We start from the raw sequence: 18,815 nt of genomic DNA, 5'->3' as shown, positions 1-18,815 counted from the left end.
GAGCTTCTAATCGTCGTCCTTATTTCGTCGGCTGGGTCATTGCCTATTGTTCCGGTTCGTTTTGAATTCTTGATTCTTCGTAGTATGTTTATTTTAGTATGCTGCCTTACTAGGGCTACGATGCCTAGTCTCGCGACGGAGCTGCCGCCATAGGTGTAGCTGGCGAGACACCGCATTTCATAGTTCAGCCGTTCGTTCCGGATCAGTCGCTGTTTGAGCCGCCCCTAGCCTGTGGGGTTCAGACAAGCTGCTCTCTAAGGAGAACAACTATCCCTTTCCTGTCAGCATACGACCAAGTTCCCACCGGTTCACCGGTTTTCCCTTGGTTGCTCGTATTACAGTCGGTAACACGTGGAGGTAGGAATAGGGCATTATGCCTTGAACTACACTGGGGTCTATTTTATTCCAGCTAGTACGGGTGTGCTGTTAAAAAGCACTGCCCTGCCACTTACCAAACCTGGCTCTCCTCAATATCAAATCAGTGTTGCTGGAAGAGGTTGGCGTTGACGCTGTGCTCAAGATATTCAGTACAGCTTCGGAGATTCTATCCCGAAGTGTTTTTTTCCGCTGTTACGACACTGTTTTAAGCGTTATTAAATAAGCATATTAAAACTCCTTTTTCTGTTTTTTAAAATTACATACATGAAAACTAGCCCCCCCTAGAAATTTTCCTTAGTTGCGCCCATGCCTAATTATAACCATAAAATAGGTTTGATCTACGAGCCGATGAAGGATTTATCGTGCACTTAGAAAAGCAGTGTTGCCGTTTCTCTTTCGGCAAAGTAAAACTTGGTGTATTGGCGACGGTTATAAGGAACATTTAAAAAAAGGTAAAGAAACTCCGGTGGATAGTTTTCTAGCAACCTAGAACACGGAAAAGACATTTTTTACTTCGAAATATTCCCGAATAAAATTTCAAATTTACATTACATGACATGACGAGGCATGTTTCAAACCACTCTCATTTTTTTTCAATTGCTCAAATATCTATGTAGATTTGGGAAAATGTTCTCAAGAAATTTAACTTCAAAATAGAGCTTTGTATGTTTGCTTTGTATGAGCTTTGTATTGGTCGATTTTTTTAAAACTAATGAGACACATAACCTTTAATCAGTGCACAGTGGTCCAATAAGGCAAAAAGTGGAACTTAATTCTATAGCGCCTTTCATCTTCATCCTAGCTTAATAGTGTAAACCAATTGTTTGTATGAATGACCCGCATAATTGCAAATTGTGAAAAAATCTAAAAAGTTTACTAAACTAAAAATAAAAAAAGGCTTTTTTTGTGTTAAGAGGTAGAAGAATAGTTTATTCAGCAAAGTTGTAGAAGATTAAAAAATATGAAACTTTGTTGAACAAATGAAAATCCTACCTTTTTTCGGTACAAAGTTATAAAGTATATTACATGTAACTTATTTAAAAGTTAGTTTTTTGTACTTAACTTTTGTTAGTTGCATTTTACATGAGAGTGTAGTTCGGAGGAATTATTAGGGCATACAAAACACACATTTTTGCCAAAGACTATTTATTTCCAGGGCATTTTCTTACAAATTTACATCATATTTTAGCTTATTTTTTCGATAACTTCAAGAACGTATAGGTTAAAAAGGGGTAAGTGGAATCACGATGTCAATACTTTTCCTTTAAGTTAGGCTGAAGTACTATAAACTTCTTTAGGTTCCATTTGTTTCAATCCACCCATATAAGAGTACGGTGCGCATACATTACAGTAGGTTTTCATATATAAAAAAAAGACCTTTTTTGTTTGTTTTTGTTTTTGGTTTATTCGGCAAAGTTTTAGAACGTTCAAAAATATGAAACTTTGCTGAACAAACGAAATTCTTACCTTCATTGGCAACAGAGTTACAGAGTATTTCATGTAAAAGTTACTTAAAAGTTAGTTTTTTGTACATAACTTTAGTTAGTCACATTTTACAAGAAAACGTTGTTCGCAAGAAGCATTTGGGCATACAAAACACACGTTTTTGTTGAAGACCACACATCTCCAGGACTTTTCCTTACAAAGTTATAGTATATTTTAGCTTATTTTTTTGATAACTTCAAGAACAAACAATTGCTTTGAAGACACTATTAAGCTAGGATGAAGTTGAAAGGCGCCATGGAATGAAGTTCCACTTTTTGCCTGATTGGACCACTGTGCAGTGGTGATAATAAATATTCAGAAATAAGAGCATCATAAGACTTTGTAAAAGCCGTGAAGGCGTTGAGTTTTTTGCTAAAGTTTACTTATATACTTTCCCCACATTTGATCAATATTTTGTTAACCATAACAAGGTACAGGGACCCTCGGTTAAGAAACATTTGAAAAATGCAATTTCACAGTATCCTTAATACATTATTTAGCAGGAAGAAGAAGAAGAAAATCGCGCAAAAATAAACGCGTTCTCAATTGTACCTGATTACAATACCAGTCAATGTTATGTTACCTTTCTTGTCCGTTTTGACAGTTTGTTTTGCTCACAACCAGTTTATTGTTGTGTGAGCTACATATTTTTTTAAATTTGGCTTGTTCGCTACGAATGATGGGAAAACACTATTCCGAAAGAAACCATCTCGAGAAATCTGCTTTTGGATCAATTTTGGCGTTTTATTTTGATAACGCTTACTGTTTGTAGCATGACCAAAGGAATGGCGAAGATCATTTGGTTGAATTTTCAGCAATTTTTTGCGTGACCGTGAACGATACACGTAACAGAATATGACAGCTCGTTGCAAGATTTAAAATCTAGTGTATCTGAAAAGGTGCTGCGTCGGAAGTGAAGATTGAAAAGGATTGGTTGTAATTTTCGAAGAAGTCGAAACCTTAAAATCAGAACACTTCATCAAAATTTCACTTCCCATAACATCATTCATAAGTTCTTTCTTCATAAGCCGTCGAGAGACGTTCCGACACTATTGTAAACATTTCCTGTACAATTTTTACTGCATCTGCCAGACCAGACAATTGTGAAAACTCGAACCAATTTCTACACCATGCAAACACAACAAAAAAACGCAGCCAGTGCTGTTATTATTTCCGGCGATGTAAAATTATTCATCCGCTGACTTTACATCTACCCTCTCTCGCGAATAAATCCGACCCGGCGCGCAGCGTCTGTGAAAATCTACTACGACCTCCAAGCCAAACCAAAACACAAACGCGTTTTGGTTGCATTCAAGCAAATCTGTAAACCGAAATAAATCCCATCAACGACCACCACAATAATACCACCACCGACAGCAGTGGCAGCACGAAATAAGCCTCGTCCTACATACCTCTAGTGAATTGTTCTGACTCAAAAAAAAAAAAAATAAACTAAAATATTCTTCTTTTTCGTTGTTCTATTTCGGTGCAGGCAGTGGATCCCTATCTGCAGAAAGCTCGTGCAGTGCAGTGCGTCGATCGAACACTAGCCGAGCTCGGCGCCCGTCAGTTGGCCATCGGCGATGAATGGGAACGCTGGAACGCCCAGCAGCACGCAGATACCGTACTGAACGACATCATGGCCCAAAACATGGAGGTACCCATCCGCACTGGGAGCTCTGATTCGTCCCAACTAAACATTTTCAACACTTTTTTTCAGACCCTCGCTCAAGCTACCAAACTGGAGGAGCAGCTTTATCCGATCTTCAACACCGCATCGGACAATCCGGCCGACCTGAGTGCATTCGTTGGTGCTAAACTAAATCAAATCCAGGCGGACATCCGGGCGGCGGAGAATGAACTAACCAAGCGGTTCGAAACGATCGATCAACTCGCTTCGGGAGGAGTCGAATCGAACGACAAAGTGATTCAGGTGAAAAACAGCCTCAACTCGATCAAAACCAAGCTGCACACGATCGCGGCCGATTTCCAGGAGCTCGCCTCGGTGGTTGATCATTTCCTCCGTTCGGTGGCAACATGTCGTGATAACATCAAAGACTATTTCGCGCGCAAACAAACCGTAACCGGGCCCGAAAGTGTCGAATCAATCACCAACAGCTACGAGCAGTTTAAGCAGAACACGATGGAATACTTCCGCAACCTGCTGCAGCAAAGTGAGCAGATTATCGAACGCATCAAGACGCAGGAACCACCGGGAGCGAAAGAGCAGGACACGGACAAGATCATAACGCTGCTGGAGAATCTGAGGACATACTTCGAAACGCAAACCGAATCGGAAAACTCCGAGCTTCGGAAGCAGCATGCGGTTATTGCGTTCGATAAAAGTTTAAACGAGGTGCGGGGAGAAATCGCCGCCAAAGCGGATCAGGTGAATCGTGGCCGAGGAAACTATGGCGAGAATGCGGACGGCGCGAGGGAACAGTTGGCCAGAATCGGGGAGTTCGAGGCAAGCTTGCAGGTGAGTGAAAGTGACAGTGTTCATCGCTTTGGATTGGACACAGCGACGTTTGCGTATATACAAAACAAATCCGGACCAGATTGTCAGAAAGTCAAAACATCTCCGTCTCTCATCGGTGCAAACGTGCCAACAATCAGCGAACCACCCACGCTGACTGTCTCGAACCCCTATAGTGTTTTAGCGAAAATTGAACGACTTTTCGTCAACCGTTTGAAAATCGATTTACGAAGCGCATTTCGGAAGTAACACAGACATGAACGGTGTGTGGGTGTAAGTGCGTGGGTAATGGGTATTTATGTCAGTGGCAATTTGCAGTTTGATGCGAGATGACGATGACGTCATCCTGGTTGTTACACTCGCTCTCCGGCCAGGGGTGAATTGCTTTAACCTTCTGGGAGTGGCTGACAGGAGACAACAAAAAACACTTACCGACGTGATTTCAAATTTCAGAATTGGATGCAAAACTCTTTCCGATGAGTGAGTAACTCTTGGAAATTATTTATATTATCTATACGCGAATACCTGAACGGTAATATAGATTTGTTCTCATGGCACAAGTTTTAATGTTTACAAAAGTTCATAAGAAAATTGAACTGAAAAATATGTAAAATATACATATTTTTGTTCACTGCCCACTACTTAGCCGTGGACTTGGACTTGGACTTGGACTTGGACTTGGACTTGGACTTGGACTTGGACTTGGACTTGGACTTGGACTTGGACTTGGACTTGGACTTGGACTTGGACTTGGACTTGGACTTGGACTTGGACTTGGACTTGGACTTGGACTTGGACTTGGACTTGGACTTGGACTTGGACTTGGACTTGGACTTGGACTTGGACTTGGACTTGGACTTGGACTTGGACTTGGACTTGGACTTGGACTTGGACTTGGACTTGGACTTGGACTTGGACTTGGACTTGGACTTGGACTTGGACTTGGACTTGGACTTGGACTTGGACTTGGACTTGGACTTGGACTTGGACTTGGACTTGGACTTGGACTTGGACTTGGACTTGGACTTGGACTTGGACTTGGACTTGGACTTGGACTTGGACTTGGACTTGGACTTGGACTTGGACTTGGACTTGGACTTGGACTTGAACTTGGACTTGGACTTGGACTTGGACTTGGACTTGGACTTGGACTTGGACTTGGACTTGGACTTGGACTTGGACTTGGACTTGGACTTGGACTTGGACTTGGACTTGGACTTGGACTTGGACTTGGACTTGGACTTGGACTTGGACTTGGACTTGGACTTGGACTTGGACTTGGACTTGGACTTGGACTTGGACTTGGACTTGGACTTGGACTTGGACTTGGACTTGGACTTGGACTTGGACTTGGACTTGGACTTGGACTTGGACTTGGACTTGGACTTGGACTTGGACTTGGACTTGGACTTGGACTTGGACTTGGACTTGGACTTGGACTTGGACTTGGACTTGGACTTGGACTTGGACTTGGACTTGGACTTGGACTTGGACTTGGACTTGGACTTGGACTTGGACTTGGACTTGGACTTGAACTTGGACTTGGACTTGGACTTGGACTTGGACTTGGACTTGGACTTGGACTTGGACTTGGACTTGGACTTGGACTTGGACTTGGACTTGGACTTGGACTTGGACTTGGACTTGGACTTGGACTTGGACTTGGACTTGGACTTGAACTTGGACTTGGACTTGGACTTGGACTTGGACTTGGACTTGGACTTGGACTTGGACTTGGACTTGGACTTGGACTTGGACTTGGACTTGGACTTTTCGAGATTTTTTACTCAAATTTAAAATTATTAACCCAAATTTCACTAAATTTTGACTGAACTTAGGTTAATGTTAAAACATTATTTCCTAGAATTTTTTTTATCGGCGAATTTTAGTTTCTATAATCGACGAATTGAATTGAATTTTTTTTTTGTTGTATTTTTTGACGTAGGACTACGTCGTGGTTTTCTACACTGTGAAACTGGCCACATGCTGCTCAGCTTTCAAACAACAGTATAACCAAATGAGGGAGTACAATACACTGGATTCTGTTTTTTACGCGATTGATACTTCCGCACAAAGAAAAAAGAATCGCGTAATTTTGAACAAATCGTGTAAGAAAAGATCGCGTCGTTTTGATGGAGTCTTCCACGTGTAATCGTGTAAAATGAAATCACGTAAAAACAAATCGCGTAAAAAAAGAATTTTGTGTAATTAATACGCCGTTGGATAGATAAAATGAAGGACAACTCTGCGACCTATCAGTTATCATTATTACTCCATTGCCCGGCAATTAAAATTAGTGAAATGTTTCAATATTGAATTTCCGCGAACAACGAACCAATCACGTGCGAGCATGCCTAGCACAGACGCCACGAGTAGATACCAATCGTCTCCCGTGATATCCCCTATGTCAGAATAAAAAAAATGACAGGATCTCCTTGTCTCAACAGGTCAACTAATGTTTATTCCCACGAGCCTAGACTATTCTGATGTCTTGAACGTAAGGCTTTCCTGAAAAGTTTGTTAGCAGAAAATTCAATGATCTCTTTCGAGAATGTTATTAAAACTGATGTCTTGACGGGAAACATGCTGCCACAGTTTATTCCCACGAGCCTAGACTATTCTGATGTCTTGAACGTAAGGCTTTCCTGAAAAGTTTGTTAGCAGAAAATTCAATGATCTCTTGCGAGAATGTTAATAAAACTGATGTCTTGACGGGAAACATGCTGCCACAGTCATCCGAAAACTTGGTAAACATCGCACAGTACTAAGGCCAGAGCTTAACACGCAACCGATGTTCGATGCTCGTCTTCGGATCGACACGCAACGGATGAAGAACAGCACCTCACAGCGAATATTTCTTTTTTGATCCTTTTCAACGGTGTGGCTCTAAGACATTGTTTGTTTGCAGTTCTTTGCTTTGCGCCGTCTTTTTGTATCCTGGTTTTCATTTGCTATATTACACGCTGTATACATACGACGTATGCAGGGGACTGTATTGTCCGAAGATTTAAAATTGGAACCCCACCTTTACTTCAAGAAATTTTGAAGTTGAGCTGTAAAGGCACATCTACTTTTAACTCAAAATTTTTAATGAATTTTGTAACGGGTCTTAGTGGGATGAAACTTACCGGTATTCAACATCGCTCGCTATCAATAACTTGAAACTCTGAAATTTTAAGTTATGCTAGTCTTGAAATTGACTAACGAATATAATGTTTTGCTTTTGAAATTAAATATTATGCAATTGTCGCAATGAGATTTCATGAATTTAACTGGCACCGCGCACAGGCTAAAAAAATGTGAACGGAACCCCGATATCAATTTTTAACTGATACAACCTGATATTGTTGAGCGTCACTTGAACAAAACTAACTGATCGTAAGCGTAAAGTATCATATCTCGAGTTATGCAAGAAGATAATTAAAATCAAGAGATAGGAACGAAATACATTGTGAGCTAAAAGATATCCTGTCCAGTTTTGTTATACTTTGTGCATTATAGTCTTTTTGCTTTTGAATTGTTTTCAATACATGTAACTACACTCACAAGAAACATACTCCAACTCATTGAATTCTTAAGTTTTTTTAGGAAATATAACCAAAAGAAAACTGGCAAATTTTGCCAAAACTGAAAAAACAATTAAGAGATGAGCAACAAAAATATTTCTGAGGTTTGAGAACCCATACCTAAGGAAAATTTCATCAATAAAAAACCTCTCTTTCTGACGTTTAAGTTGAAAGTAACTGGCAACACTTACAGTCAAAATTGATATACTTTCTGAATTTATTGACAATTTTTATGTCTCATACACAACCTCTTCAACTTTTTTGGATTATTTGACTTATTTTCTTTAAAATATAAATTTTAGAATGTGCATTGATATAATATATCCGGCGGCAGGAAAAATTTTAGAAATGAAAATTGCTCTAAACTAAAGAAAATCTGGCAACACTGTCAAAATTGATATCCAATGATGGTGATCGGCGATACATTTTCGATCTTTCTCAGCGTGTGAGTCTCAGTCGATTGTAACAAATATCGTACGATATGCCAGTCCGAGTAAATAAATTCGGAGATTCGCTGAGATAATTTATTCCATCTCAGAATTTTCAAAAGCTCTCCAAACCGATTACTCACTCTTCGCAGATAGAATCAAAGTGGCAAAACAAAAGAAAACAATCACAAAACGATAATTTTATAAAGAGAGAAATGACTGCGATCGCCTGAAGAAATATCCCCCTTACTACAGTCAAACCTCCATGAGTCGATGTTCTATAGGACGATATTTTCCTATACTCGATGATATTTTCAGTCCCTTCGATTTTCCATACAAACTCAATCCCAGTAGTCGATATTTCTATTACTCGATGCCTCCTCCGCTCGATGGTCCCGCATGGAAACTTTGCTAGTTTTTCGCTTTCTATGAGCCGATGTTATTTTCAAATTCCAAGTTCTTCTGACGTGATAGAGTAAATGACATCTCAATTCGCGCTGAGGATGAAGAAAACTAAGAAATGAAGGAATAATGTGCTGATTCGCTTCAAATATGATAGGCTCGACCGGATTTCTACCAAATCAAGTTAGCGAAACTTGGCGAAACAACATACTCTACAGCAATAATACCGGAAGCATGAAAGTTAGCAAAAAAATCTTGCTTCCTAATATCTAACTGAATTTATTATTCGGACAAGAAATCTTTTGAAAGCAGAGGCGAACCAGCTAAAAACCTCTCAAATAGAGACATTTTATTAGATGACCTCAATTCATTTTAATATCTGCAAATTTTGACACATGATATCAAGAGATGCTAGATTTATAGTTTAAAAAATTTCCGGATGTATAGAAATGCGCTCATTTCTTAAATTTTTTTAAACTCTTACTACCAAAGGAAAAGTTACTTTTACAACGTAATTTTTTTCCTCCAGAACTGCAGTTTTACTATCTATAACATTGCCGAATACAGTATTTCAATAAAATATATCATAATTTAATACTTTATATTTGACATATTATTGCCATTTTTTGAATCATTTTCTTAGAATTGTGATTTTAAACGATCAACCAATATCATAAAATAAAATCTTTATCAATATCAAACAAATTCACAGCTATATCGGAAACAATCGGTCCGGATCGATTCGCGAAGCAACATGTATTGAATCTAGACACCTGTTGCTAAATAAATAAATAATATCTTGAGTTCAAAATAACAAAAAATAGTGTACACAACTCTATGCAATCTATTGTATAAATAATTGACGTCTTTAAAAATTTATTCTATGAATCGATATTTCCTTGAGTCCATGGTCCCTTCGATATCGACTCCTGGAGGTTTCACTGTATATGAGGCGCAAGTGTTGACAGTAAAATAGATTTTTCGTTGTTTAACCATGTTGCTTGCTATTGTCATTGTCAACTAAATGTACATTTATTCGTCGGTGTTATTTGCATTGAAGGTTTATTCACTGGTGTATGTTAACCGATGCCGAAAAATTTTGTTTAAGCAACCACAAATCTGTACACCTCTTGGAAAAAAATGCAGAAATATAAATAGATTCGAAAAAATTTTGCAAGCTACGAAAAAAGTAACAACTTGCAAATTGAAAAAGAAATCGACTACGGACTTTGAAAATCTGCATTTCACAAATAAATCTGTGAATCTGTAATAATTTAGCAAAATTTACAATTTTATTTTTCAAATGCAAAAAGAATCTGGCAATCCTGTCGCTTAAAATTGATATTTTTTTTTGGATTCCTTTACTTTTTTTTGATAATGTATAGATGTATTTCTAGACATTATGTATTTGTAGTCACAGTTAAAAGAAAATGAGGGTTTTTGACGAATAATGGCACCTTTATCAATAAAAGGGGCGGGTGGACAGAGTGGTCTAAACTCGTAAAATCGTGATCGTTCTAAATTTGACGGTGAAATATTGATTTTATGTACCCAGAGCCTTCAGCAAGATTTTTCCATGAAACAAGACCATACTTTTGACGTTTTTGGTTTTATGATCAATCCCCCTAACAGTTAGATATAAAAACTATGTTTTCTAATTTTCAAAATGCCATAAAATTTTCTTCAGTAAAGTTGTAGAAAAACCTATAAGAAGAAGAGTTGCTGAACACTGCAATCTTCTATCTGTACGTCTGATATGACAAAATAGAGTTTTTCGAGGTACACCTCTCAAATTTAGTTGTTTGTTCATAACTTTTTCTATAATCGTCGAAACAGTTCAAGATGTTCTAAGGTTTTATGCATTTTGCTAAACCTCGCTACTCTGTAGAATATATTGCTTTGATATTCTCATTTGTTGACAAGATATTTCTAGTTTTTCTTGGAAAATAGTCAAATTTTGAGTCCAAATTTCTCGGAAGGTTGCAAATAGTTGCAAATCAGACAATTCGGCAGATTCCTCAACTTATCTTCAATAAGCGTAGCATTATTTGTAAACCAGAGCAAAGATTTTCAACTGATACTTAATATCTGTTAGGATTCATAGAAGATGATTCGAAATAATCAGGAGCATCTGATAAAAAAAATAATATAAATGAAAACATTAAGTATGGAATGTTTTTGTATTAAACATTCTAACTTTATACACTAGGGTGGGGAATCGTTATATGGAAAAAACGAAACTTGATAGCAGAAAGCCAGAACCAAGTTTTATTTGTTCTATTTGGAGCCCCAAACAATCCTAAATTTATCAGAAGTCGATTGGTTTAGTCTCCGCTTGGCGCATTGCATTTCAAATTTATATGGAGATTTGTATGGAAAAGCCAACTTTTTTGCATATTCCATTCTAAAGAGCTCAAAATGGCTCAAACCATAGGTTTCATGACTTCAAATGGTAGGTTTTTTGATGCCTAACAACTTGGCCGAAAACATCAAAGTGCTAGGGTGTCCCAAAAAAATACTGGATCTGTTCAAAGTTGAGTATATTGAAATTTATGTTGCAAATCATTTTTTCTGCCAACACTGTCAGTGTACCGGCGTTAGTCAGATTTCTATCAGAAGTAACCTCTGAAACACGTTGTAGATTCTACCTATGCCTAGAATATTGACCTGAATTTGTTTGTTTGATCCAGCTGAGTGTATAAACTCGTTAGGACAGGTTATTTCTGATGGGAATCCTACTGGCGCCGGTACATTGGTAATGTTGGCAGAAAACAAGATTTTCTACATTTAAATCGACATACTCAACTTTGAACAGCTATTTTTCTTCTTAGGAACATCCTAGCTCTTCAATGCCTTCTGTAAAGTTGTTAAGCATCTAAAATACTATGCTTTTACATAATGTGGTGCATGATTAGATCATTATTGAGCTCTCTAGAAAGGTAAATGCAAAAAAGTAGGTTTTCCCATATAAATTTTCATACAAATTTGAAATGCAATGCGCCAAGCGGAGACAAAACCAATCGACTTCCGGTAAGTTTAGGGTTGTTTGGGGCCTCAAAAGGAACCAAAAAAACTTGGTTCTGGAAAATCGATCACTTTTCCCCACCCTATTATACACCCTCTAAAATGATTCACGATATCGGTATTGCATATTACCGAGCAATCACAGATTAATCTCGATTTACTGAGCATACAGCGAAAGAATAATGAAAACCATGCCTTAAAAACACTATCGAGTTTTCCAATATTCTGTGTGGAAATTTTTGTTAGGTTGAGCTAAGAATAATGAAAATATGTAACATCTTTTTCTTATAGATATTTCTACAACTTTGCTGGAGAAAGCAATATGATAATTTGAAAATTTGAAAAAATTATTTTTATATCTAGCTATTAGAGGGATTGATCATAAAACCGAAAACGTCAAAAGAAAGGCCTTGTTTTATGTGATAAACTTACTGAAGACAATGGGTACATAAAATCAGTATTTCACAGTCAAATGTAAAACGATCACGATTTTTCGAGTTTAGACCACTGTGGGGTGGTCCAATTGGCAATAAAGTAGAGATTTTTGCAGTGACCCTCGAACCCTCGAACTTTGAGTCAAATCTGAGATGGTCATTGACACGTTTGTACTTCTGCTAGCACACTTGATATCAAATGTCCCTTATTTTTAACAATCCGAGAATTTACCAAGAAAATTTACCAATTTTTCATATGCTAGGTTGCTCCACTATTTAACGAAAAAGTTATTTCATTATCATTAAACAACTGTTTATTATAATGTTAAGAAAGTGTCTCTGAGATTTTTTAATAATCAGTAAAAAAAGTTTAGAAAACTATCAATTTTCTAGCACAATACACCCTTACGATTGCTATCAAGCATTGTTATCAAGCAGTGTTGATGGAATCAAATATTCGAAAAATGCAATATATTTTTCAATAAAATGCTTCTATAATATCTAAATTTCATATAGGGAAACTTCTTGTGCAATATATTTGCTGCAAAGAGCTTATTGTTGATGAAAAGCAAAGGCCTATTCTGTATCATGATCGGAGCAGTTTACTTCTGAGACTTAACCGCATCACTTTTTTGTACCTAATATAATAATGGATTTTATGTAGGTACAATTCATGGAAAACTTCTGATTTTTTCCATATGAATTAATCTGAAAATAAAATGGCTGTTTTGATTATGATACATTTTTTATTCCGATCATGATTCACCTTCTTTCGATCATGATACTAATTCTATGGTCAGATAAACGTCGGATTTGCTTTTTAAATTATTGTTTCTGCAAACTAGACGGATAGATTGTTTCGTAACTTGTTTACGATTTCATGCAATATGATTGGTAATAATCCCGATAAGAAGAGCATAACTAAAAAACTAAAAAATTTTGAAACAATTTTGTATTTTTCCATATAATTTTGATAACACAATTGAATCTGAATGAGTTATAATAACAAAACGTGAAATGAAGTAGTTCTGAAACAAGTCTAACTAATTTTTCGTTTTTATCAAAACCTGTTGTTTCTAACAATGTTTGTTATTATATTGTTCTATATACTATCTTATTTTGTTAGAAAGCTGATATATTAGTAACAAATTTTAATATGTGTTTGATACAAGTAGAATCATTTCTGTTTAAATTTCTGTTATTTTAACACCTAACGGGACCAAATCGAAAACACAGCCTGATCGCGCACGGCCCGTATATTATTCGCCCTTTGGCATCACGATGGGGCAATTAAGGCCCAGGGAGAAGTTTTCTTTTCTACGACGAAGGCAACGCACATATTCGCTATACTGTACAATTTATTCCTACCGATATTTATAAATGAGCAGCGTGACGCGCGCTGCCGCCGTACGCTTATCGACTAACGACTATTTGAGATTTGAGATGGCAAGCACACTTTTATAGCTGGTCGCAAACAATGACCAGCTTTGGCGGGAAGCGCAAATAAAGCCTAATTGTGGCAAAGCAAAAACGCGTCAACTAGCTTGGCTTGGTTCTCGCGTCACTCACGGTGTTGCGGACAGTCGTTCCTGTCGCAGTGCGGATGGTGTGACGCAACACAGCCTGTAAGGTTTTCCCGTAACAAACTAACAACTTCTGTTACATTTTTGTTTTTTCTTTCTGATCGGGATCTGACATAAAAATCTGTGTATGAAAACAGTTTAAATTGTTCCGATAATGATACATTACCGTAGCAATGTTTTTTTCGCGTTTAGAATTCAATTTCTTACAATTCTTCTATAGACAACATTTTGGCAGAGAACGAAGGTTTTGCAATTCGAATTCACCTATTAAAACATCCATAATAAATGGATAGAAATCTGAACCTATGGTGACGAAGCATGAAACAGAAGTGGGATAAACTTGAAGCAAAATATGACTCAGCTCCGAAATATAATGTTTAGCGAAAATAGATTTGTGGGATGATATATAGTGGCAACACCAAACATTATTAAAATAAAATTAGATATTGAAAATCTGATTCGAAACGAATTTAACGTTTCAAAGCAAGAGTGTAGAGCATGTTTTTTTAAACTTCTAGTGCCTTGACGAGCGTGAAATTTCTTTTTACATTTTTAGTTGGTATATTATTAATTTTTTTTGTTCTCCGTCAGAAACTTGAATTTCTATTTTTAGTTTTCTATCCTTGTTATAAAAAAATGTTTTCAAATGTCTTTTTTGGGGTTTGAATAGATTAAATTATCTAGATAATTATAATCAAACCAACATTCGCACTGTCGCCACGCCACACCATGCATACAAAAGCACAACACCAAGCAGCTGACAACTTGACATTGCCCTGCATTTTTTTGTTCTTTAATTGGTTTCACGGTGTGACAGTTTGAACTTTGACACTGACTTTCTAGCGGTCTAAGACGTGCACTCGCTACTTTCGCTAGCAATCTCTGTGCTAGTGGCATTCACAAGGATGAATGCATCTCGTGGTGAAAAGTGCTGTGCCAATTCGATTGTGCTACCGTTAATTTAACGATGCATGCTTGTTTTGTTTATTTTCGGACGTTTTCCGTGGTGAATCAATTGAAACCAAATAACGAGTTGGTTTTTTTTCCTTTCAGGAGTTAAGTTCCAAAATCGATGATTTTGTCAACGCATCTCAGAGCCTTACCAGCCAGTATCCGGAGACGGCACCCTACGTACATGCGGAGGCAACAAAGATCCGCAACGAATGGTCTGACCTGCTGAACAAAACCCAGGAGTATCGACAGTTGACCACAGTAGCGATAGAATACTTCGAGTTAATCTCCGTGGTAGGCATTTAACATTAAAATCTCCAATCAATACTCACACTAAAACTGATTTTATTTTCGTTACAGGTCGAGAACAGTTACCGCGATCTAAACGCTGATCTCATCAATGCCAACAACAAACTGTCAATTCTGAACAATCCCGATCTAGCGGACGATTTGATGCAGCAAATCGAAAACATCCTGAAGGCGTACGAAAGTCAACAGTTGGACACGCTGAAGCAAATATCCACCCTGTCATCCCAGCTATACGGTCACGACAGTACGGTCGCTCTGTACAACGATAACCTCAAACTATTCCAAACATTCTACAAAATCAAAACGGAGCTTAGCGATCGCATCAAAGAGCTAACCGAACAGCGACAGCAGCAAGAGACTCAACAGAACGAAGTTCATGAAGTAACCACGATAACCACAACAACCAGCCACAGTGGCTTACCCCAGCAGATCGACATCCAAACGGTAGACGAAGCTGAATATCTGCAGGAACCACAAGCACCATTGGTGATTCAAACCACCGAAGAAACACGTCACGAGCAGATTCACGAGATCATCACCACAGTCGCAGAACCTCCTCCTTCACTGTCAATATCAAAACCACTCGCAGACATATCGGTCCAGGAGGGCAAACGGGCCCAGCTACAGTGCGTGATCTTCGGTCACCCACCGCCCTGCGTTGAATGGTTCAAGGATGGAATCAGCATCCAGAATAATCCCGACTACAAAACAATCTTCGACAACGGTATGTGCTCGCTGACCATCGACGAAACGGTGACCGCTGATTCGGCGGAATTCTTGTGCCGGGCGACCAACGACGCCGGTATCGCTGACACTTCGGCACGCCTAACCGTAACCGAGTTGGCTCCGGCTCCGAAACCACAAGGGGTGCCTCCGGTGTTCACGCAGCCCCTTGCCAACGGTACGGCCACCGAGGGACAACCCTTCCAGTACAGCTGCACCGTCACAGGTAATCCTTTGCCCGTGCTTCACTGGTACAAGAATGACACTTGCATTGACACTTCCCCCGACTACAAGATCGCGTTCGAGCCGTCCGGCGGGCTGGCGGTGCTTCGCTTCGAGCAGGTATTTCTCGAAGATCAAGCCCGCTTCACCTGCCGAGCGAGCAACGAGTGTGGCACCGATGAAACCTCGGCCGAACTGACCGTCGAACGTACGTACCCGTACCGTTGAATGTGTGTTTTGTTTATTTACGCTTGATTGTTTGCGCTTGATCGTTGTTGCTAACTAAGCGGGAGAGTCGTGAGCTTGACCGAAACCAACTTTCGTTAGACCGGTTGGTTCCGATCGATCGAACGAAGGCAGAGAAAAAATAACTAGGTCTAGATCTTTTGCTGCCAATGAATTTTATCAAATGCATAGGCTGTTGTGGTTCTCTGAAGATTCGTTCTCAAGGTACGGTTTAATTTTGATTCGAAGTGAGTGAATATTTTTTTAAAGACGATGGTTGTGATTGACAGGAGTTTAAAAGGTATGCAAGCGTTTGGTGAAAATGAGTTTGGCAAAAATTGAATGCCATTACATATTAGACATATTATATGATGGATATTTCCTCTGATATAGAATCGATTTTCTAACACTTTGAATCTTGAATTCTGTTATCGAAACCATTGAACACTTTTTGTTAATGTTCAAAAATAAATTTTGATGATTTTCAATCAATACCAGATGTTGTGTTTAAACAGTCGAATCTTAAGAATTAAGTTCTGTTATAACTAACGAATCGCAACAGCTGAAATTTTGACATTTTAATTGTGCAAGTCGAGAATATTGTGAGGTTTAGAAAAGTTAATTTGTAATCTCTCTCTAGTATATATCAAGATGAAAAATATAATCAACCGTACCCTTTCTCCTTCTGACAACAATTTTCAACTGTTTAACATGTTTACAAGCCTTCAACAGATCTTATGTTGGTCTTTGTCAGTCGAAAAAGATATCTTATTTGTCCATCTAGCCTTTTTACGTACTTATCACTAAGGAAAATTATAGGAAGTGTCAGCACATTCGATTACATTGTTAAAAGCTTTTTGAATTTAAACCTACCTGTCATTCCACAAACTTGAAACAAAACGCTTTAGCAGATGGGTGCCCAACAGCCCATGCTGATTTTGCAGTGCACATGATATTTTTGAATTTTGCTTAGAGTGGGATAATTTTTGTTAAATAATTGCAGTTCGCTCGCAATAGTTTGAACATGCAGCAAAATCCATTTATTTATGCTTGAATGACTCGACAAAAAGGTGATACAAATCATTTGTACCGTCAATTTTCTTGAATAATTTTTTATGTGATAATTTGTGGAAAATAACTGAATTAATCTATAATAAAGTAAGTAGTACTCTTCAATTCAAGAACAGAAAATATATTTTCGGGCATTTTATCTCAAACATTGTTTATTTTGCTTTGTCCGCCATTACTAATGTTTGTTTCGCAAAATGGTATAGCTATACAACCCAAATAGCTTACCAATCAGACGAGAGCCGTGGTGGCTCGTGCTGTATCAAGAAGTTGTCGCCATGTTGCTCGGTTTTGGGCTGTGTTTCGCCAGTTCCCCAGGCGTCTTATCATCTGCAAGTCTTCTTCAATCTGGTCGAGCCATCATGCACGCTGCGGCTCTTTATTTTTGGTGCCGGCAGGATTGCTGAAGAGAAGTGATTTCGCAGGGTGGTTGTCCGGCATCCTTACGACGTGACCGGCCCACCGCAACCTATTTACTTTCGCTAGGTGAGGTTCTCTCCTAGTAGCGCGTGCAGCTCGTGGTTTATGCGCCGTCGCCATTCTCCGTCGTCCGTCTGTACTTTATCGTAGATAGTCCGCAGCACCTTCCGTTCGAAAACACCAGCGTTGTTGTCTCGATTTCGTAGAGCAGTGGTTCTTAACCTGGGGTACGCGTATCCCTAGAGGTACGCGAAAGCTTTCAGGGGGTACGCGAAACGAAAATCAGTAATGGCGGACAATGCTATTTTTCTGTTTGATACTTCATTTGTTGTTCAAACTTGCTCTTAAAACATGGCTGTAGTAATCAAACAAACCATAGTTCAATTTGAAACCTGAACTAGACTACCATAACATGATCTACCACTACTCTCTCCCACTCTGCGAGAACATTCCAAGCCAGCGGGTACAGTTGATTTGGAAAATATCGCCAAAGGGTACGCGGACAAAAATGGTCTTATCAGAATTTCGTATAACGTCAACTTGGTGCGTCGTCGCACTCGACTCGATCAAAGTGTCTTACGAAGCGAAAAGTAGGCACGATTTCCAGCCTAGATGCGTCTCTAGATCTCCTTGCTGGTTTTAACGTCGGCGGTCACCAGTGACCACAAATACACGAACTCGTCAACCACCTCAAGCTCATCGCAGTCTACAGAAACTTGAGTTGGGAGGCTGATGTTGGTCTTCTTGGAGCCTCTCGCTCGCATGTATTTTGTTTTCGAGAGTATCCCCGAAACACGCACGTAGCACATCACTTGCGCCATGGTGGCCTTGATCAGTCGAGTCGTTTTATCCGGAAATCAGTCGTCGTGCATGATCTGCCATAGCTGTTCTCGATCTACTGTATTATAGGCCGCCGTGAAGTCAATGAAGATGTGATGTGTGGGCACGTTGTACTCGCGATATATCTGTAAGATCTGTCGAATCGAGAAGATCTGGTCCGTGGTGGCACGAGCTCCCATGAAACCCACGAACCTCCTGGTTGAAGCTGATGGACGACGGAACAGGATCTGTGAGAGTATTTTGTAGACGGCATTGATTAGCGAGATACCGTGAAGTTGCGG

At 38.9% G+C, this 18,815-nt stretch overlaps 1 protein-coding gene across 1 annotated transcript in view; it reads left to right on the top strand.

Moving 5' to 3' along the window:
• LOC129721454 (titin) overlaps positions 1–18,815 on the top strand; it is a 383,256-nt gene that overhangs the window by 172,790 nt on the left and 191,651 nt on the right. The window contains exons 10-13 of the mRNA XM_055674011.1: positions 3,356–3,520; positions 3,584–4,342; positions 14,830–15,021; positions 15,088–16,189. Of these exons, the coding sequence (XP_055529986.1) occupies positions 3,356–3,520; positions 3,584–4,342; positions 14,830–15,021; positions 15,088–16,189 (2,218 nt within the window). The remainder of the gene's footprint in view (positions 1–3,355; positions 3,521–3,583; positions 4,343–14,829; positions 15,022–15,087; positions 16,190–18,815) is intronic.

The sequence above is a fragment of the Wyeomyia smithii genome, chromosome 2 (assembly GCF_029784165.1).
Source record: "Wyeomyia smithii strain HCP4-BCI-WySm-NY-G18 chromosome 2, ASM2978416v1, whole genome shotgun sequence".
Lineage (NCBI taxonomy): Eukaryota > Metazoa > Arthropoda > Insecta > Diptera > Culicidae > Wyeomyia > Wyeomyia smithii.
The sequence above is the reverse complement of the archived record's forward strand: the minus strand, read 5'-3'. Positions and strand labels throughout refer to the sequence as shown.